The sequence below is a fragment of the Pempheris klunzingeri genome, chromosome 13, assembly GCF_042242105.1.
Source record: "Pempheris klunzingeri isolate RE-2024b chromosome 13, fPemKlu1.hap1, whole genome shotgun sequence".
Lineage (NCBI taxonomy): Eukaryota > Metazoa > Chordata > Actinopteri > Acropomatiformes > Pempheridae > Pempheris > Pempheris klunzingeri.
Genome location: NC_092024.1, coordinates 20914200 through 20937248, shown reverse-complemented (window position 1 = coordinate 20937248; position 23049 = coordinate 20914200). Strand labels below are relative to the sequence as shown.

The following is a 23049-nucleotide window of genomic DNA, read 5'->3' as shown; positions in this document are numbered from 1 at the left end:
TATTTTGATTTATTTAACAATATATATTTTCAGTATTTGAATAATTATGGTGATAAATTTGATACCTATTAAGGATGTTCTATTTATTTATTTGAGTGTTTATTAGGCATCATTCAACATAACGTGTAACATGTATTGTCATCCTTATTCTGCGTAGCACACATCCACTTCAGATGGGGAAAATAGATAAATAGTTAAAAACTCAAGGTTTCTCTGAGGAGAATTCAACATGCACGTTCAATGTTTTTTCTATGATTGTAAATTTATTGATGATAGAGAATCTAACATTTAGCCAAAACATGAACTGTGATTAGAATTTACATGTGTACTATGACAATGCATTTTATCTACAGAGCATCTTTTCAGCTCAAACGTCCTCTTAAAATGTGCAAAACTTTCTAAATCAAACTTTCCCCCCTTGACGTTTCTTGTTTCCACATTGATATTTACAGTACAATTTCATCTCACAGAACATGACACAGTCCTGCTCCTATTTAAAAGAAGAAATCTAGAGAAAACCAGTGGAAAAATAAAATATCATCTTGAACATTTACACCAGATGATAGCTGAAAGCAGGTTGGAGTGGGTGTTACTGTACATTTTGAATATCAGCTCATTACATAAAAACACTAACTACTTTTTAACTACATTTGTCTTATTGACAAGTTTCCGAAATAAACACGATGGTGGGAAAGTATGTACGTTAATTATGCAGCATTTAGCTGACTGATTATTTGAATTCTGGATATCTGTGACATTACAGGTGCTTTAGAACATTTTTGACACACAGGTCTTTCTTCAAATACATTATTAGATCCCTATATAGTGTATATATATATGTACAAATAAATACAGACAGTGCAATAGCCCTCATTTTCAGCCCCGTTTCACCCACCATCAACAGGAAAAGGAAATGTACCGAGCATGAGGCTGGTGCTGTTTCTTCCACAATCCATACCCAATAAAATCCACATCCTTGGCACACTAAGCCTTAAGGGATGACAGCCAACAGTCTTAATCTTGGAAGTGCTTATCAGACAAGTGTACAGACATTTCTATCATTAACACACAGCAGCGTACATCAGTGCAGCGTATGTTTACAAACTAGTAAGTGCATAAATAACCTGAGATCTTCTAGTTCCATTAAGTTTTTCCATAAGAATAAGAAAAAAGGGCAGATTTGGTTTTTGCTCACTTGGGTCAACTTCATTCAACAGTCAAATGGTAAAGCATAGTCCAACTTAATAATAGAGTTAATATATGACATGATCAAAGGTCTGGTAAGTCAGCTACTATTACTATAGGTAATCATTAAACAGTTGCCTCATGCCATCCCAGCCTAGTGACTACAATAAGGCACCATACCCCTAAGATCTGCTTTCCAAAGCCTTAAAGCCTAATCTTCTCTTCCTTTAAAAGGTATTAAGTCCCCTTAATTCTTAAACTTCCACGCCATCAGCAGTGCACAGGCGCCCACTCCTACAGCGGTCAGAATGTACTTGGTATTGTTTGCCAGGGCGCAAGAGGGCGTCTCTGAATCCTGCACAGTTTTCAGCTCTGTTGAAACATCAGCTGGTGCAGGCTCAGAGGGGGGGTGGCTTTCACTGGAGGGGGTGTTCACACTCAGTACAGAACCAGCAGCATTGGTGGACGGCGATGGTGCACAGGTGATCTCCTTGGCTGCTTCGCCGTGGATGATCTGAGCTCGTGGTGCTGAGCTTTGGCCGTCCAGGTTGAGGATAGATGGCTGCTCGGATATTTGACCAACGTGCACCCGCACATCCTGCATGTCCAAGCTCTGACCAGGAGACTCGTAGTGGTTTTCCTCTGGTTCGTTGTGGTTAAGAGCAATGCCGTTCTCCAGAACAGTGACGGTCTCCACGGTGGTGGAGCTGACAGCAGAGCATGCAGGAACGTGGGCAGAGGTCACAGTGTTTGCTGCAGCCTCGCTTATTTCCAGACGCTCACTATTACCAGAGAAGGGCGAGCTGGGCGCAGGGAGAGTAGGCAAGCTGTGATTTTGTTGTTCAATGCTGATGAGTTGGCCAGGCTTGCTCAGACACAGACTGTCATCCCAGAGAGAGGCGTCCATCCCAGCAGCAGGGGGGAGGGGGGAGGTTGTAGCTGCAGTTTCTGTCTGCGGGCTGCTCTCAACAACCTGCAGGTGAAAGTGACGTCACATTTTAAAATTCAAAAAGGAAGATGGTGTAGTTTAACATCCGGTCTATTTTTTATGTATGTGAGAGTGGCTTGACGAGCTGTTGGACTGTAATTCAATCTAGGAGTTAAAAAAAACACTGCTGTCTCAAAGTCTTGATCCCTCGCTGATATACCGTTAAACACAAATTTAACATTATAAAGGTCTTTTCAGACAGGAAGCGACATTCTGCCTGCGTACACGCTTGGATCCACAGGGTCTCACTGCGCTCCACATTTGAATCGACAGGCAGACAAGAGGTCTGTGTGGTAACCATGGAGACGGCTTCTGTGAACCGCTGTCTGTACAACTGTATTTTCTTTAGAGGCCATAGCAACACATTAACATCTTCTGACGAATATACAATGAATGTACAACTAAACAGCAGAACTATTACCTTTTAAAGTAGTTCAATTAGTGAGTTTACTAGTCTGTTGAAGTTAGTTTAGTTGGGTTGAGCCAGTTCTCTATGAGTAGGCCCAGGGTTTAATTTAGCCATGAACCAGCACCAGACCGGTGAGATCATGAACTAGAGAAGGAGTCTTGGAGTACATTGCGTAGGAAAAAGTTTAAGACAGTTTGGCTCTCGTAGCTGTCGAGACCTTTAGCTTCACAAAAGGTACAATCTGTTGCAGGGCAGGTGTATTGGATTCCTCTAATTTGTACAGCGATACCTAAAAAAATGGTAAAAGTATTTTCTATTCAAAATCTCAGACTCAGTCTCCCAGAGCTCAAGGTGACGTCTCCAAATTCAAAAAAGATATTTGAGTTACAACGATATAAAACAGAAAAAAAGCAGCAAATCCTTAAGGAGACAAAACCAGAATTTTGGCATTTCTGCTTCTCAAGTAAAACGAGTGATTATTTGACTGTCAAAATAGTAGCTGATTAATTCTCTGTTGATTGATTAATTGATTAATAGACTAATCATCAAGTCAGTTTCAGTGGAGAAACAAACAGCAGCCAAAAGTACCAAATACATGGATGAGTACATTTGATTTCTCAAACAAATAAAGTGATACAGTGAGGACAGTGTGCGGGATCTTTCATTTTTTCCTAACTAGTTCTTACAATGAGCATATTTCAGTACTCACCTGTGCAGCAGGGGGCTCAGAAGTCTCTTCAGGCTGCAGGACAGCAGCAGGCTTCATGTCCCCTGGAGGGGCGGTGTCCTGGATTGGTGGCCTCTCTGGGGTCATGATGGGAAAAGAGGATTCATCGGTCACGTCACTAGTTGGAGAGGGACTCTGTGGTGGCCTGACCTCTGTGGTGGTTGGTTCAACAGGACAGCATGGCTGAGGAGCATCCACAGAGTCGGTTGATTCGTTGCCGTTTACCGCGCTCTCCTGACCATCGTTATCACCAGAGATATCCAAGATGTCTGACTCAGAGTTTTCCACTGGCTCCTGGTGAGAACTGATCTCCCTCTGAGGCGGTGGGGTCGCAGTCTCCTGAGTGTGTGGGGTTTCAGGGGAAGGAGGAGGTGTTGATGGAGGGGCTGCCACTTCAATCTGTGGGGGCTCAAGCTGGGAAACAGCCTCAGGGACTTGGGCTGCTGAGCTCTGGGGGGCTTCAAGAGGGGGTGCGGCCTGGGCAGGTGGCTCTGGAGGAGCTGAAGGTTCAGCTGCCGCAGAAACAGCAGCCTGATTGTTGCCACCATTCCCTGGGAAGGACAGATGACTGGCAGGTGGCGCTGGATGGACGTGTGCCCTGACGACAGTCGTTGAAGGGGAGCTGGGGGAGGAATCTAAGGCGAAACAAACAATACTGTCATTTAAATACGTTCTGAATGCATATGACTAAAGCTCCTGAGGGACGAGCTAAGCCTGACACTACACAGTCATTCATTTCTAATTTACAAGTTATACTTACAACATACAAGTTATTTCCTACTGCATATTTAAATCAATCAATCTTTATTTATATAGCGCCATTTCATTAAAGATTAACATTTTTTGTGTCCATATGATTGCAATGTGCTACACTGATTCCAACATACAATACTCCAGTGTTCACACACTCCGCCAGAAAGTAAAATATGACATATTGTATTTACTATTATTTAGAGCCGTTTTGTTTTGCCAGAAACCCTTGGATTATTCTGCAGAAGCTAACATTTTGGTTGATAACCCAACAAACTTAAGTGGAACATCAATTCAGATATGGATTTAATTTAATTTGAGGGTAAAATATTCCTTTAATATCTCACTTACTACCTAGATCATTGGGATCCTGAAAGATATTTTGATACAATTAGTTTGTTTAGCTAGTGGCAAATATTTTTTGCATACACTTCATTCACAAAAGGGAAAAATACATTAGATCCTACACTATATAATATAACACACACACACACACAGAGTACACTGGGTACTTGATTTGCTGACTCACTGTTGGCGCCTCTCAGAGCGTTGTATTCTGCTCTAATCTCAGCAGCTAAAGTTGTCAGTTCACACATCTCAAGCGCTTGGATGAATTGCTCCGGCCAGCTCTGTCTTCTCTTTAGACAGTCCAGAAGAAGCACCATGCTGTCATAGTTCCCACAGGTCTCCTTTTTTGCCTCTATGTTTTCCTAAAGTTAGATTTTATAACGAAAAAAGAAAAAGCATTCATCAAAACCTGTTCAGTAATGAAGGACGGTATGAAATGTAATTTTTTGTATTCTTTCATCAGTTAGTTCATGACTTAAATAAAAAACTGCCAATTTGAGACTACCTCTGTAGAGATCCTTTCTGTAATGTGACAAACACTTAAAATAACAATCTGAGCCTGAGATTCAGAGATTCTCGCTCAGAGTCAGTTTCTCTACTGCATCAATTCCAAAAAGTTTTGTACCTATCAGTCATTTTGATTCCCAAAATATGTAAAAATGGGGCCCAGCATTAAAAATATTGGAATTATCCTTTATGATAAAAATCAAAGTATTGAAAAATCTGGCTATTAGTACCATTATAATATTCCAACAATATTCAAACAATCCCCAGCCCTAGTTTAAGGTCCTTATACCTGATAAAACCTACCCTGTCGTGATCAGTCAGGCAAGGCAGATGCGGCACTATTTCTCTCACTTTCACTGTGGACGCAATGGTCGCCATATTCCGCCGCAAGTATCCTTTGAACAACTGGTCATTAGCAAACGACATCTGTGAAATGAAAAAGAGGACAAAAAATGCAAAGATCGTAAATAAAATGGAATAGTTTAAGTTTTTACTCCTGATACCCATGTCAGGTTTGTATGGTGTCATTTTGCACAGTTGACAAGGCACCTTGGGTACATTCCTCTTTTCTACCCTTTAACTACATACGAGATGTGAAAGTACCCAAAAAAAACATGATGATGCAACCTGCGACCACTATTCTACAGTAATCACAGACACACACAGGGGATTTTTCCTCAGTGAAACTGAAAGTGAAAGTGAAGATCAGCCAGCCTGCAGTTTTGGTGAAAAAGGCAAATGTTAACTTAACCGTTTTGATTCAGTTTAGGAAATTACAGTGAACTGAAAAAAAACATGGCTGCAACTATTTTTTTATTTTTTAAGAGGAGGACAACACTCCCATTTCATTTCAAGGTTGCAGATGTCTGGACTAAGACGCCGGTTACTGATTAATCACCTCCAAACTCAAGTTTAATATCTGAACTTTGAAAAAACGCAACATGAAAGTCACACATGTCTTACTCCAAGCACACTCACACATTCCTATGGCTTTTCAGGGTCAAATAGAAAAGCTGGGGACACTTTTTTTGTATTGGATACACGGTAAAACCCTCACTTTGCTTGTACATAAACAGGTGTAAGGTGAAGCAATTTGTTGTCAGGTTCAGTCAGGAGGAACGTTGTCAGAGGATAATCTGTCATCAGCGGCCACGTCAAACAGAGCAGTGCGTTAAAGTTTAGTGTAAACGTGTGGCCGCCTGTCTGCGTCTCATAATGGAATAAATGTCAGAGACGGCAGCCAAAGAGCAAAGTCTTCCTCATTGCATCACTAGCTCTCAGAGGCCATGGTTTACCCGACGGTTCTGCCGTGTGTTCAGTCAGAGGAACGTGTCCGAGAGACTATGTATTAAAGCAGGCATCTAAGTGTAAAGTGATGAGAGATTGCAGATTAACAAGACAAGGAAGGTGGTGTGAGAAGGGAAAAAAAGCACCGTGACACGAGGGTGAATTATGCAGAGCTGAGCCAAACGAATGACCTCTAAACTGGCAGGTCACGACTGTCCTTTTCTTGCTGGGCTCCTTGGCTTTCCAAGACTCTGGATCACATTTCATGCATAGCAGATCTGATTGAGTAAAATGCCAAAACTCACAACAAGTCCTCACCTCATTTTAATCTCAGGACGTTTTGCAAGCAACGACAAGCTTGCAGAAGTTGACACAAAGTGAAAGCAGAGATCTTAAGACTGTTGGCATGAAGAAATAACTTTTCAAGCCAATTTATGGCTTAAAAGCACCAAACTAAAGGGGTGGACACAGCAACATGGACGACAGAGACTGACACTTGGCTGTAATCTATTATCATATAGTGTTAAAAAACACTTTTCAAGCCTGTTTTGAGGGTAAAGTGACTAATAAAGGTTAGCAAGACTTAAAAAAGGCTGCACACAAACTCCAAAGGCGACACAGACTGATACGTTGCTGTAAGTTATTTAAATATATCGTGAAAAAATACTTTTAAAGCTTATTTAAGGGCAAATGTACGGACATGGCATGGTTGGGAAGACATAAAAAAAACGCTACAGAGAAACACCAAGGACGACATAAGACATTATTGGGTGTAAATGATGAAAACACGTTGTGAAAACGAGCAGGAATTAGCAGTTAAAAGTTGCATGAAAGCTACTTAAAATGGAAAAACACGACACAAGCTAGCTAACGTCAGCGCTATTTCACGAGCTGACAGGCAACAAACATTCAATGAAACCCCACTTCCATGTAATTTCACGCTTAATCTAGGTTTATTTATCGTAAAGTCACATAATCTGGAGCTCACCTTTCGTGTTTAGGTGCCTCGGCAGTTCGTGACTCCTTCCCTAAAGGCGCTCCAGCTCTCACTGAAACCTGCGCTGACTTCCTCACACACATCTGCGCGGCGGTTCTCCCTTCCTATTGGACGACAGCGCCGTCAATCAAGAAGTGGACCAATAGGAGCGAGTATAGGCAAAGAAGGCGGGGTGTTCTTAATCTTGACCCTCTCTGTGACTTTTGCCCTGCTGTGATGGGATGGCGGCAGAATTAGATGGGATCTCTTCTCCTGGTTTACATCTGTCTCTAATCCCTGATCCTAATCCGTTCACATGCACACACACACAAAGAGAGAGAGAGAGAGAGAGAGAGAGAGAGAGAGGCTGTGTTATAGAAGCATGCAATAGAAAGTGTATGACCCTTACATTTCAATTATTGTGATTCTTTTAATGAAAATAAAGCTTCTGTTCAAATGAGGCAGGCAGTGGTGTCATGTAACGTTAAATGTAACATTAAAAGGATATTTTGCCACTTCTTATGTGCATGTCCAGTCAGTTTTGTTGGTAATTGTAGTCAGTTGAAGAAATAAATACCTCAGTTTGTGCTATATTGGCCTTGAAAACTTCCTTGAGTTCTCCTGCTGCAAAATATGTTCCCTGTCACCAGGACATGAAAGAGAAGCAGGTCCCTGTTCATCCGTATGAAAGTTGCTCAGTGGCGCAAAAGCCGAAAAAAGTAGGCCCATAGAGCGTCTCAGGCTTTCCAAGTCATCTAACTTGTGTTAGACCAGGGGTGTCCAAACTACGGCCCGCGGCAAAGGAAATTCTAAAACTGTATTGGAACGCGGCCCACACATAGAACCTGCGCTGGACTGTATTGTACTTCTTAGTCTCACCACTAGGTGGAGTAACTGTCTGGAACGAGGCAGCTGCTCTATAAAATGAGTACTAGAAGAAGAAATGTGCTACAGGTGACCCAAAATGGCGGGATTAAGGAAACGTAAGAGAGGGAGTGAGTGTAGAAAGTTTCAGACTCGGTGTGCGATGAGAGCACAGCTGATAACTAATGAAGATCACTTCTGCATTACGGAGGAGCTGCTGGATGTTAGCTGTCTAAAGAGCACCACGATGGGTGAGGATGTTTTTGAAGCTGTGCCAGGTGCAGTTGGCTTGATGGGACTTAAATGGGACGAGCTGTGTGGAGGTAGGACGGATGGAGCTCCAGCTGGGACAGGTGAGCGCAAAGGACGGGCCTCTACGGTGTCCGCCGAGGGACAAGAAAGTGGAGGTAAGGCTGTTGATTCGAGCACCAGGGCTCTAGCACAGACTATTTCAAGCTTCCCTCTTTGATGCTGATGCTGATGCTGATGCTGGGGGGTTGAAGAGAGAAGGACCGACCTCTTCATGAGCGGATTAAAGTTAGCAGCATAGCTCACTTCTAGTGAGTGGCCCAGCCCTTTGTATGTTCTTCTGTATGTGGCCCTCAGTGAAAAAAGTCTGAACATGCCTGTGTTAGACTAACTAACTTCCAAACAGAGGAGACAGAAAAGGTGCAGAAACCAAGTGTTTATTTTACTCTGAATGGGACTATAATTTACTGACGAGGGCTTGAAATGTGCGATTGAGATCATAAACTCATTAGGAAAATGTTTACTGAGGTAATAAATCAAGTAGGACGTTGTTGCTATTATTATTGTGTTATGTGAACATGTATTTTGTTGTGTGCAGCATAGATTTCAAATGTACTAATCCAGATGTAATCATGATTATTAATAATCTGTTATTACACGCAGATTGCGCACAGATTATTATTAATCTGTGTGCCAGAGCTATAAGCAACTGCACCAACTGGACCATTTGTTTTGTTTAATCTATACTTGCCCTCATCGTTAAGCCATATTTCCCTCTGCGTTTGCCCCACAGTGCTGCAAACTGTCAGCAGCACACACAGCAACATAACACCTGGATGTAATAACCCTGATAATAACACTACCAATGGGAAGTTTAAGAGGTAGTAGTTTGATGTTGTTCAGCTGTATGCCTGAATATACCTGCCAAGAATATCACTTAGTCTGGGGGTCTGATTAAACATACATTTATTTACGAATATGAACCACGTAGGCACAAAATAAACTGAAATAAGGTTGTACAGGTAGATTTTGACACTTCTGCTGTAGGAGATATGGCCATGAGACAATAAAAATGAAGCGCCTGCTTTAAAGCCCTTATTATTCATCCATATTACAGTTAATCAGATTAAACAAACTAATTGCAGCACAGAGAATCTGGCCTCTTTGGGGTCCCTCAGGTTCTTGGGCCCTTTTCCAGCCCTCTGAATCTTTCCCCCTGAAATATTCTTGAGGCTTGATGATTGCAGACTTTCCAATGGAAACAAGATAAGATAAATTTGATTGATCGCATGCCAGGAATTAAATGTGTTGAAGGTAACAAGAGGCAGGGCAACAGATAGGTCTGCTACAGTCGGCATTTTTACAAAAGACCTGCTGAATGATAAAAATATAATTGTTCTATGACTTTATCTTTTTAAATTATGGCTTAAACACAGTTGTATAGCACCAGATCAGGAACATGGCTAAGTGAAACCGTCGACCGTGCTCATTTGAAAACAGAAGGTGGTGCCACATACTCACTCACCGAGTCAGGAGACGTCCGCTGTGCATAACACAGAGTGTGCTTTTTAAACAACCACGGCTTTGACCCTCCTGATGATCAGTATCAGGAGGAGAGCCGTCTTTGCGTGACTGTAATCTTATTTAATGCACATCTTTGTTAACAGCTGTAAGTTAACAACATGAGCAGGATCCCAGTAATCTGAATTACTGGAGGATTATGGGAAGGTTAATGGCATCAGGTAGGATGCTGGTATATTACACTGCAGTGCTGCTAAACAGGGATTAAAGACGTTTGACGACAGTCCTTGAAAATAAAGGCTTCTTTTATGATTATACGCTCTTCATCCTGTAAATGTTTAATATTTTATTGCATTATACATATTAAATGAATTGCCTCAAGTAAAACCACTTCACTCATATATTTGTAATGCAAAAAGGGATCCCATAAGTACAGTGTAAATAAGAGATCTAGTCATCTTTGTCTCTTTCTTATTGAATTACAAACACAGAATCTTCAATGATTGCAGCAGCACTGTGTATCCCCTCTGTAGTTCACTTGCATTGATTCACTTAATTTCCAATTTGGAGCCACAGAAGAGAGTTTGTGGTTTAAAGGGGCGCTTCATCAATTTTGCACACAGATCTGTTTACTCTTCATGGGGACTCAGTGTGTGAGAACAGTCAGTACTGTATAATGTCCTCTGTAGCTGTAGAGTAGCTCAAATGCTTCCTGTTGCGCCCCTCCCATCAGTGGTGCTGCCACGGGGGGCCAGAGGGGGTCTGTAACCCTCTTGATGAAATTGCTGCCCCTCAACAAACACTGATCCCCCTTGTGAAAATAATTGGAAGCCCCTGCGTGGTGTTTTTAACCCTCAGAGACCCCGTGGGGGCACCCTAACCCTCACTCCAACCCTCGGCCGACATTTCTGTCATTCAGAAGCTGTGGCAGGCTCAGTTTTAAAACTAAATACTGGTATCAAATTAAACTAGACGATGTAAGGTGTCCATTGGTACCAGCCATGTCATGCTTGTCAAGAGTCTCCCCTTTACAGACCTACAAAACAAGGTGCACTGTCTCCATCTGGCCACTTTTAAGAAAAACTTCCATGCATAAATTATCAGCCAGTTGCAAATTAATGTGCAAATGATTGAAGTTCAACTTTTAGGCACAAAACACTAAAGGCTCGCTCACTTGAGGGTAAGATAGACTTTGCACTGGTTCTATGGTCTCATCAAGTCTGGAGAAATTACTCTAGTTTTGTCACAAATGTTAACCGACTTGAGCTTGAAGGCGACACAGAAATTGCATTACAAACTGGAGATGTGGAGTTTAAAGACATTTGCATTTACCAGGCAGGAAGGGTCAAACAGAGAGATGCTATCAAACTGCATCAGGATCAAAATGTCCTGTATTTCAGCCTCCGATGTTGCATGTTTTGACCATTTAACTCTGTTGCTGGTGTACCAAATGTGATGTGATGTTTTACTTTGTTGGCATCAGTAATGCTCAGAGCTCTTTACTGTGTTTGCTCTGCACTGTACTTCCCAGACATCCCCTGTCAATCAAACCATGTGGGCGGTATCATTCTATGACGTGTGCTTCTGTGCATTTCCTTTTGTTGTTTCTGCATGTAGGTAGCGCTCTTGTCTTGCCATGGGGGCCATTACTGTTCGACCTCTTGAACCTGTTTATTTATGAACAAAATGAACTGTAAATGTAAAGGCAGAGGATTTTTTTTTTTTTTATCAGGGTCAGAGAACGGTTGGAGTGTTTTTAAAAGCAAATGTGAATTGAACACAGGCTGAATTGCTCTTGTGCTCAATCAGCAGTCTAGACATCAAAGTGGACAGTTGATTATCAGGGTTGTAGCTTTTCTTTTTTGGCCTAAAAATGCAGCTGAATCACCTGACACAGTAATCCACACCTGAAACTGCGAGTAGAAACCTTAAATGACTGGATTTCACCTGATAAAATGACAGAAGCAGATGGGTTTACCTCATGCAGAAACATTTCAGAGAATATAAAAATCAGTTTAGAGCAGACAGCTAAACTAACACTAAACAACACTAAACCACCTTTATGTGGTAGAATCCCATACTTATAACTCTCCATGCTTCCAGAGCAAATGCTAACATTATTAGTGAGTCCTATTTGGCTCAAACCTTTCATATCTTGCAGGGCAAACCTTCTTTAGCAGGAAGGATACAAATAAAACCAGAGCGAGTGCCTGAGGCAGCAGCAACAATCCATCACGGTTGAGTGAGGAGAAAAAACACAGTGTACATCTCAATAAAAGAGCAGGACTGTATTCTTTACAGCTGCCTTTATCTGTAAAACTAAAGCGCACTGGTAAGAAAAAACTGACCTGCAGGATTCTCATATAGGACCACACAGATGTTTCAGCGTGGAGGAAGTATTCAGATCCTAAAGTAAAAGTACTGATCCCACACTGTGAAAATACTCTGTTCCAATTAAAAGTCCTGCTTTGAAAATGTTGCGTAAGTATAATCAGGATAATGTACTTCAAGAGTTAAGAGTAAAGCTGTTATATGATTTTATCATTAGATAATTATTACTCATGCAATAATAAAAAAGTAAAAGCAGGATTTTTACTGTTCATTTATTGATAAGTAATTTCAGCTCTTCTGCTATATACTACTGAGATGCTTAATTTATAACTAAACATCTAATCCCATCATTATTATAGTATATTACTATTACATCATAAGCTCTTCATTTGTTTTGTGTGCAAAAATCTTACTGTACAAACAGGCTTGGGGCTCTGTATATAGTATAAAATATAATATATGTAATATATAATATAAAATATATATAAGATAAGGAAAAATGTCAAAGTAAAATGAAATATATAGAAAGATTTATAGAGAGCAAATAAATATAAGACAAGGAATATAAGGAAATAAGGTATAACAAGGAGGATAGGTATAAATGCTATGTATGCAATACACATACATACATACATAGTAGTACTAAAAGAAAATACTCAAGTAAAGTACAAGTAGAGCACTTTTAACAGCACTGCTCATCTTATCTGTGCAGCCACATGAATCTGAATCTGAAGCTGTGCTTCTCACAGTCACTGAAGTCAGCCATCATATCACACCTTGTTTTTCTTTTCTTTTGCCCTCTGCTAATTGAACCTGACTGATTTTTCAATTTGCTTAAGTTCAACCAGTTCAGTCGTCGGCAGAGACGGCTAACCCTTAACCGGCACGTGGCAAGAAGAAGCTCACTGGCTACATGAAAGATGAATGAAGTGGCTTTCACTGATATGTTTGTCTAAAGGGAGCTGATCTTCCTCGTTAAAGGGTACATGTAAAGTGGACATGGGACCTTATGGACTTTATCCCCCAAAGGCAGTTTAATTTTATACCAACATTATGTTTAAAAGGTCGAGTGAGCCTTACACAACATTACATAACAGGCTTCACTACTGCAGCTTAGACACTTGGATAATAGGTATCGCCACAAACTGTACATTAGTGAGAACATTAAATAACTCGTAAAACAGCTGCACCTACCTTTCATGTGATCGTGGGGGATGTTTGGTGACCATTTTTGTTCTTCATTCATACACAGCAGCAACTTATAGAGAGAGGAATCAGCGAGGAGACAGTTGACTTGTCACAGATTGCTCTGGGTTATAAGAAAAGTGCCCGATCCTCTGCTGAGTGCATAAATATTGTGTGTACCCGAACTGTAAAGTGCCCATGACCTGGATCCTGGTTAGTTCAGACATGCACTGACACCATCAGGGTTAAAGGTTGGATCTCTCTGGATTCATATATGCTATATTTGCCATAACTTCAGACAGAAGACATTTCATCACTCTTCATTCTCTTGAGTATTGTCTTTGATATTGAAGCTAAAGATGCGTTCCTGGCCTATTCTTGATGGCCTGGCAGCATCAAGCAACAGAGAGCAGATGAGGCAGGAAGTCAGGCAAAGAGAGCAAAGAGAGTCTGGTCAGTTTTAGAAATAGAAAACATCCCGTGTAGACTTTCAATTATATCAGTATTATTTTATAATCGGTGACACCAGGCCAGACATCAAGTGGTCAGAGGGGTTTTTAACATCATGGACGACGAGAGGTTCATCTTGGATGTGGAAAACACTTAACGCTTTAACCTGCTGTCTGTAGGTTACAGCAGTAGATACATACACTGTATATGTATATGTGTATATATACTGTATATGTATATGTGTATATATACTGTATATGTATCCTGTTTGGTCCCGTTAGAAACACAAAAATTACAGCAAAATGACCAAATCACCAAAATCAGTCATTTAATGGCATTGCTTGTCAACTCCTGGTGAAGCTGCTTTTACTCTGTTAATTGTTGTAATCACTGCAGACGGCACAAGTGTAACCTTTAAAACCTTCAATTAGGTGTCATCCTGTTTATGTGTGTGTGTGTGTGTGTGTGTGTGTGTGTGTGTGTGTGTGTGTGTGTGAGGGGGGCGGGGGGGTCAGCAGGGGTGTGATCAGTGTTTGTGTGCACATATTTTATCTTTATAAATTCTAGTTTTTATTTTTCATGGACCATTTGAACGACACTTAAACATGTTGAGGTCATCATGAATGCAAGTCTCCCCACTGCTGCAACCACCCATGTAAATGTTTTTCAACATTTAGTTTGAGCCAAATGTTAATTTAACCAACATGAATGTCCAAAAGGGTTTTTTTTTCAAAGCTCCTTTACTTGTTTTTTTTTTAGATTTAGATTTAAATCACTTTTCTTTGGAAGTCCTGAGAACCAATAGAGGAAAAAAGGCAAAGAGTTTGTTGTTGCAATACTGATCTCGTCCACACAAGTACATCTTGCACTTAGACACAATACAAGAAATTAGAAGCTGGGAATTAAACTACCGACCCTGTGATGTTTATCTGAATATGATATATATATAAATACAAATACATATATAGATTTATATACACATTTTTATATATACACACAGTATATATATCGTTTTATCAAATTGTAGATAACAGGTCACTGCTTTAAACGTTTTGCAGCATTTCATTACAAATGTGAGTCAATGTTTTGAATGAGTCAGCATTTTACATTTCTTTATAATTTATTCCCTGAAAGGTGTTGTCAGCAGGACAGTGTCTCTATCTTTAATTAATGTTGCAGAAAAAATACAGGGCAGAATTAATTTTGCAGATTGTTTATCAAATTGACTCACTGATTGGCTGGGAAAAAAGGAAGATGTCTGTTACTCAGTGTAGTAGACCACTAAAAAAATACAGTGAATAATAAAATGAAAAACCAAGTGACCAGAGGGCAGACGTTTGGAGACATGGTCTATTGTCAATGAATAAATTATGTGCAGGAGCACAATCGTGCTGAAGAGCTTTAGAGGCTTGTTTTTTTTTTTTTCCTTCTCTTCAACCTGTAACCTTTCTTTTCACTCAGGCAGACTAAAATGTCAAATCTGCTGGGGCGTTGGAGCCACAGGCGGCCGCTGCTTTACTGGTAAACACACAGACGACTAAAAGCAGGTTTCTTTTCACGACCACTCAAAGGTTAGACTGTTAACGCAGGTCGTGTGGGACGGTGGGGGTGGCGCTGGGTATCTGACCGTCCACCATCCACCCAGACATCTAATAAGGCCCGAGGTCTCATTTTAACTGTGTAAAATGTGAAGAAACTGTTGTTACTACACTGAAAACCACCACTAGAAACTCATGTTGTCTGCTGAAGGCTTCAGTGATGACACAGACACGTTTTTATTACTTTACTTGTCCTTTTATTTACCTTATCTGCTTTTATCACGTTAGTAACCAATGAAATACTTGAATATAAATAATGCGACAAACCAGGAAATTAAGCTTTATTTAAACCACTGATCACATCTATAAGCAGCATATAAACATGTAATACATTGTTTATAACACTTTATAATGTAGTTATAAGCAGATATGAGTGTTTATTTATTAATGTATTAACAACTAGAACTCCTTCTCTTCCTGTCCAGTACTGGATTCTAGTGTATAAACACGTAATGTAACATGTCCATATAGCTGCTTACAACTACTTTACAGTGTGTTATGAACCTTGAATTAAAAGTTTGTATACTTGTGCTTAATAATGCCAAATAAGGGACTTGAAGTATTTATTTACCTTTATTTTATTATATTGTCATTCATTATTTGTTCATAAAGGTTTTATTTGTTAAAATTAAAGTTGAGAACTACACCAATGAAAGCTTAAAATTAACTTTCTTGTGTTTATAACTACACTAGATTGTATTATAAGCCCTTTATTAAGTATTTATATACTACTTATACACAGTGGTGGAAAGTAACTAAGTACATCTACTCAAATACTGTACTTAAGTACTTTATACTGACTGATGTACACATTAACGCATCAATAATTATTATTCAAACTTTTACATACTTTTACTTTTGGTGCTAATACTTTTTTTCTTCAATAAGCTTTTGAATTCATCACTTTTTCTTGTCAGTATTGTGGCACTGCTACTTTTACTCCAGTAAAAGTCAGTACTTCCATCTTTCACTCATACATCCTGAACAGGCATGAATATTGATCAGCTTTTACACCACTACTTGCAAAACCTGCCAATACTGCTGCGTTTACTGAGATATTATGACTGATTTGACCTTAAACATGCAGCTGGATTAGTTTTTAATATGGAGAAATGATGCCTGTTCGCACAGGACATGTCATCTCATGACCTTCTGGATGAAATGGAGAGATTTGATTGTATTTTATCCGTGATTAAGGTGAGCTGAGTGATTTTTATAGCCTTTGGGGAAAAAAAACAGAGCAGTCTATATTTGAGAATGTTTTAATATCCATGTTATGCATCACATGTACACAATCACAATAAAACCCTCTGAAGCTTGAGTGTCCTGGATATTTACATTGGCTTCATATTTGTACAAACCTCCTCTGTTAATAAAGGTGCTCTACTTGACAGTGCAGCAAACCTGCAGGCGAGAACAGATATTCAAAATAGATAATAGAAACATGTGTGACATCAAGACATGATAGTGTACAAGTTTATTTTTACATCTAATCAAGCTCACGACAGCAAACAGGCCGCTACAGCAATTCAACGAGGGTCTGCACTGTGGGTCAACAAACTAGAAAAACCACCTGACTGAGAATAAGCTGAAAAGACACTTTCACGTTTGGTTCACTACAACATTTTCTCCTCTCTCTCCCATGGAACCGGATCCTGCTCCACCTCGACGTGCGTATTCCTGCGTCCTGTCCAGAAGTGCTCCACATCTGGGAAGGTCTTCTCCTTCTCCGGCGAGACCGCGTTGGCGACGGCGTTGGCTCCGACTTCAGCTCCGTTGCCCTCCGTTTTTGGGCACTTGTTGTTGCTGGGGGGATGCTTTGAGCTTCTGCAGGTCGCGATGAACCAAATGGTGATCAGTCCCTGGCGCACGTCGTCGTACATGGTCATTAAGATCACCGGAAAGATGGAGCTGCATGCGTAAAGGAGGACTTGCGCAAAGATGATCAAACCCACGGGGGGTTTGCTGTACCCAAGCCTGATCCAGGTGAACGTCCCCCACTCTGGCAGCAACATGAGCCCCAGGGCGCCGCTTAGGCACAATAAAACCAGGATGACCTTGCTCTGGTGCCGCGGGCTGGGTGCGTGGTTCACCGCAGTGTGCAGCGTTTTCGTGTAGTAGGCAAGTGTGAAGACGACCGGCACCACGAAGGCTGCAGTCGGATAAATCTTGTAGAACAAACTCATGAAGTTAGACGCGCACACTGGCATCTCAGAGACGCAAATTGTGTCGTGGCCGTGTGGCACCAAAGTGGCGAAAAGCATCTGGGGAATCGGAAACATCATCGAAACAATCCAAATGAACGCCAGGGCTCCGTGAATCCACGTCGGCCTGGAGAGGGGCCCCTTGGCGGTGCTTGGAACAAAAGTGTGTTTGGCTCTGGTGGTGACTGCAAGGATTAAAGTTTTTGCAACCACGCAGGAGTGCTGGAACCAGTCCGTGGTGCTGCAGACAAAACTCCCCAGGGTCCAGGTCTGCTTGTAGAAGGTGACGGCGCGCACCGGGGCGCACAGCAGCAGGATCACCAAGTCCGTAGAGGCCAGAGAGGCGAGGAGCGCTTTCACCTCAGAGCCCTTTCCGTTTCTAAAGTCACGGAAGAAAATCAGCAAAACGAGCAAATTCCCAACTGCGCCGGACACGCAGATCCCGATGAGGACGACGGGCATGGCGGTCCTGGTGTCGTCCCCCTGGAGAAGTTGAACTCCTCCAACGAAATCAAAAAAGGAGACATTTGCCGGTCGATCAATATCCATGTCTTCCCCTGTGGTTTTTAAAGTTCAGCTCCCTAAAATGCAGTCAGCAAACGAAATCAATTGTGTTTCTTTTCCGCAGGTTAAGCTTCCTGGGGGCGGAGGAGCTGTCCTGCGCGCCGCGGTGCTGAGACGCTTAATGGGGTCGTGATCGCAGCAGCAAGTGGGTGAGCAGGCTGGCAGGTAGGCTATTTCAAGTGCTGCCATTTAGCGTCGTCAACCACTCACGTCATTTTGTCAGTGTGGCTCCGGGCTGCAGCCAGTCCAAATGTGAGCGCAGCGTGATGTGATTTACATTTGAAACCTCAGAGGGACCGCGGCTGGTGAGGCGCGTCAGAAAAATCAGATCATCTTCTGGATACTATCTCCTTGGACTAAAACTACACATGTAACCTGTAAAAACAGGCAGCAGAGCTACATTTGAGATGCCTTCACGTTTTAATAGATGGACACTAAGAAGATTTGGTTCTTGTTGCAAAAAAGTTCTTTTAAAACTACCTCAAGTTCAGTCAAGTCCAAACATTAATCTGCTTAATCATCCATTTAAGGGCAAACTGAGAGGAAAACACAACATGTAGGGTAAAAAGGTGGTCCACTGAGGACCAGATTCAGTATTTTTTACCTTTAAAGTATTAATTTTGGCCATATGAAACATTTAAAGGTGCTTTTAAGTGCATTTAATGTGACATTATGTTACTTTTGAAAGAAGAAAAAAACAAATGCTTTCCGTCACAAATGAAATGTTGAACTCATGTTCTATGAAACACTCCTTTTCTTAGATTAATTCACCCAGGAGTTTTGATGTGACAGCCCGAGCTAGTCTGGTGTGACCATTAGGGAAAAACTTAATTCCCCGTGACTCCCAAAATGACATATATGAGCATATATATTTTTTGTCTCTGTAGGACAGATGGGGACCAGTTACATTATAAACACAAGTAGACACTGTGAAAGATTACAGTTTGGTTAGGTTTAGGTACCAAAATTAGATGGGGACCAGTTACATTATAAACATAAGTAGACATTGTGAAAGATTACAGTTTGGTTAGGTTTAGGTACCAAAATTCTTTAGGAAAGTTTAGGAAAACTGCACAGTTTGGGTTAAAATAAGCACATTACATATGGAATAGATGTCACGCACATGACGTAACTCACATCTTATTTATTTTACTCCCGCCATAGTTACTAAAGCCACTAGAAGTCACCTACATAAACATTATTAACGTTATTTTAATCCCCTTGAAGAAACTAATTTAAAAACTGGATTAATGGTCAAATTAATGTAACTGATTGTGGAGAGACGTAAATAGTGAACAACTAGAAAATATCTTTAACACAAACTAAGTCACTTAACAAGAGGTGGAACACTCAAAAATGCACCTAGTTTATTCTTAGTTTGTCTGTCTGCAATAAAGTTTAAGCTGGTTTACAACATATTGTGGCAGGTTCTTCCTCACTATTATCTTTTACATTCAAACAGAACATGATATTCACCCACCAGTCAGTTGTCACAACAAACAATTAAATTACAAAAGCCTTTTATTCCTTTCCAGACCTTTGCATCTTCCTGTAATTTTAGAAGTTAGATTACTATTAGAAATACTTTTAAAAACTTAAAGTCCTCTTTAAAAATCACAATATAAATCACATGATGAAACACTCCTAGTGCCACTTCTGCTCAACGGCTGGCTTCAGGCATTTGATATTAACACACAATCCAATCAATCAATCCAGCCAAAGGTAGAAGAAACCATTTATCTAACACTTACTGAGCAGATGTAACTCATGGTGATACATTTGCTCCAGTAATATATATTAATGAACAAATACAAATAAGCAATTACACTTTCTTCCCTTTAAACAGACTCTCCCAGCTACCAATAATTCTCTTTTTAATATATGTATTATAAAACTTTATTAAATTATATATATGCTTTATAATGATATTGACAAAGAAACTGTAGGTCTATATAATGCAGATCAGTCATGTCAAGGCTGATAAGATAAGAAATTCCTTTATTACTCCCACGAGGGGGAAATTTATCAGAAAATACCAGATTTTTTAAATGAAATCTGTGTCAGGGTCACAAATAAACATGAATGAACCATATTATGTCGTTGCTCGTGTGTGGTTATTAGAGATATTCACGCAATAATTCGCTGATTCAGTTGAAGTGACAGAAAATGGCAACTGGAGCTCATTATCGGTCTAATAGCACAGTGACCCTAAAGCGTAAGTGTTTGGAGCAGACTGTGCTGCAGAGCGAGGTGTGTTTACTTGACTAGAAGAGCATCCGGATGATGGAGGGGAGGGGAGGGGAGGGGAGGGTGAGAGTGGGGGAGGTGGTAGTTGTGGCGGGGTGTCTGTGGAGAGGTGAGGGTGCCCACTCAAATGCTGTCACCTCCTCTAAGAGGGCCGGTTGCTAGGAGACCGGAGGCACCATCACAGTATGGGGTTAGGAAGATGTGAGGCGTCATGAAGTAGTGTGAGATATGAACGGATAAAAAGGCTTTAAAGCGACTCTGGAGCGTCAGATCTAATGAATGAATAGTTCTGTAGTTTGATTGAAGAGGGGTAAAAAGGCTCTGGTGGTATTTAGAGGGATGATATAATAGCACAAGCAGGGTTGCTGCCCTCGTGGGATGCAGTAATCAGGGATAATTGATATGTTATGGACTGCGCATGGCTTAGAATATGAGTAGGTTTCAGCTCCCACTGATTTCGCTTCTGGGAATCTATCAATATAACACAAGCGTGACACCCAAATCTGCATTTATTTATACATAGGCGTACATATTTTCCCCACATGACAAGACCCACAACATATTTATATGAGTCTGGGATTAATGATAATATAATTAATAATTACCTAATGTTTATGGTACATGCTTGCAAAATGATTAAATTAGTAATTGAATATATTAGTTTACGCTTTGCTTTAGTGCTTTGATATTAATTGTAAAATATATAAAGGTGCAGTGCAGCATTGCAAGCAGTGGGGTTTTTTGACCAATACAAAAAAGCAATAATATCTGTAAAACAGTGATATTTGACACTGTGACAAGATGCCTAGATGGAACATGTTTAAAGAAAATAGAATGGGACCCAGTATGCTCCCCTGAGGAACTCCATAGTCAGTATCAAATGTGATACAAGGCTATTTAACTATTAACTATTTAACTGAGGGAGTGCAGTGTCGAATGTGGTGCACCTTGGCTGGATGGTGGTGCTTTAACAACAAACTATACTGGCGAACCTATCCATATAAACCACGGCCATTTGCATCAAGATCAATTTTGAATTGTGTTCAAGTCTGTTTGTTGACTGCTCCCACACATTTTGAGTGATCATCTGCAAATATGTTACAAAGCATCTCTGGCCCAAGCTGCACAAAGTTACTTTTTGTTATTCCATTCAGTTTTACTAAAGTTGGCCATCAAACTTTGTTCAATTGCTGTGGGCACGGCTGATAATATAAAAAATGTCATATCTCCTCAATGCTTTGTGCTACCACAACCACATTTAGTGTACAGGTGTAGATATGACGTCTGAGTGACAACGATACATTTCCCTGTGTTACAAATATTGTGTTGGATCCAAGCAAAGCATCAAAAACATCAGTCATGTAATAACACAAACAAACTAGCTGATCGAGACAGCAATGGACCGGCAACTCCCATGTAAAATTATAGTTTTTGTCAATGGGGTCTGGTGGCTGTGAACCCAGACATATAACAGCTGTTTCTGGTTAAACAAAAAGGATCTTATCTCCATAGGGATCCTTTCTGCAATGCACTCAGACACTGCAGAATAACAATCTGAGCCTGTCACTGGCAAAGACAAGCACTTCTAGTGGATAAACCTTGATCACACACAGTTGTCATTGTAGTTCATTCACCGCCTGTTCTCGGCTGCCAACAGAGGTGATCTATTTGTAGGTGCACCTACCAGTCATTTCAAAATATATAAGAAAATAGTTTAAAAACACCAGATTTATCCTTTAACTTCTCATCTAGTGCCCTCGTCAGGTCAGAATTTAAATTTGTCTTTATGGCCAATACCTTTAAAACTGATGATTCTCACATCAGCTTCAGCTGTACTTTGTGTTTGGTGCTATATTATCAAATGCCAAACTGAGATTGTGAACATAGAAGACATTATACCTTAAAATGAGCATGTTAGCATGCCGTGTTGGTTTTAGCATCCAGCTCTGTGCACTGTGCAAAGTCAGTTTTTGTGAGTGAGGCAGTGAGACAGTCTCTCAGTGGGGTCTTGCAAGGATGAAAACCATCTTTTTGAATTGTATGTGCGCCTGTGTGTAGTGTCTGGTACTCAGACTGTAATTATGGGCCCTTTTCATGGGAAGCAAACCCAGAAGAACTGAGATACAAGAACAAATGCCTATTTCTTTTCCTGTCTCATCTCTGCATCCACCACTCCAGCCTAGACTGAATCAGTATTGTGTGAGAGCTGGATCCCTCACATTCCCCCCAGGCTTCTACTGAGCCGGAGAAGGACAAAATAACAGTAAAAGAAAATGATAGAGAGGAGGGGGAGAACATGAACAAAAACCCAGGTCTCAGTAAGAGACTAAATGAACTCCAGTAATGTTGCCTTTGGAGACTGTCCAGGGTAGAAACAAAGATGAAGTACTTTTTCAACCACAGGGATGTAAACCCTAAAGAGCAAACCTTGCCATGATATATTTCTGTCCAAAATCCCTTGATGCAGAAAAGCTTTTACACTATCAAAGAAAACAAATGCAGGTTTCTGTAATTAGCGTCATTGAGAGAGATCAAAGTTAAAAGGGTATCCACAGGTAACCGCAGACATAAACCGTGTTTTCCTTCTCCTTATTGATGTTATTGCTCAGAAGTGGAAGGGCGATTAGCAATTTGTTGTTGATGTTGCGACCCTGTTTTA

General features: G+C 40.7%; 2 protein-coding genes across 2 annotated transcripts; both read right to left on the bottom strand.

The window, feature by feature from the left end:
- Nucleotides 1–257: 257 nt before the first annotated feature.
- Nucleotides 258–7233, bottom strand: mavs (mitochondrial antiviral signaling protein). Its single transcript, XM_070842067.1, has 5 exons — nt 7190–7233; nt 5218–5340; nt 4589–4769; nt 3292–3944; nt 258–2158 (listed from the first exon to the last, which is right to left on the bottom strand). Exons 2-5 carry the CDS (start codon nt 5338–5340, stop codon nt 1433–1435), a joined length of 1683 nt encoding a protein of 560 aa, XP_070698168.1. The 5' UTR covers nt 7190–7233; the 3' UTR covers nt 258–1432.
- Nucleotides 7234–16991: 9758 nt separating this feature from the next.
- On the bottom strand, nt 16992–18128 carry LOC139211520 (G-protein coupled receptor 151). The gene has a single exon (XM_070841725.1). It carries the CDS (start codon nt 18126–18128, stop codon nt 16992–16994), a length of 1137 nt encoding a protein of 378 aa, XP_070697826.1.
- Between the last annotated feature and the right edge of the window lie 4921 nt (nt 18129–23049).

Excerpts from the sequence above, each read along its gene's own strand:
- mavs (XM_070842067.1), bottom strand. The coding sequence starts at position 5,340 with ATGTCGTTTGCTAATGACCAGTTGTTCAAAGGATACTTGCGGCGGAAT. Across the intron at positions 3,945-4,588 it reads CGCTCTGAGAGGCGCCAACA|ATTCCTCCCCCAGCTCCCCT; the intron begins GTGAGTCAGCAA and ends GTTTCGCCTTAG. Across the intron at positions 2,159-3,291 it reads CTGAGCCCCCTGCTGCACAG|GTTGTTGAGAGCAGCCCGCA; the intron begins GTGAGTACTGAA and ends TTTCACCTGCAG.
- LOC139211520 (XM_070841725.1), bottom strand. The coding sequence starts at position 18,128 with ATGGATATTGATCGACCGGCAAATGTCTCCTTTTTTGATTTCGTTGGA.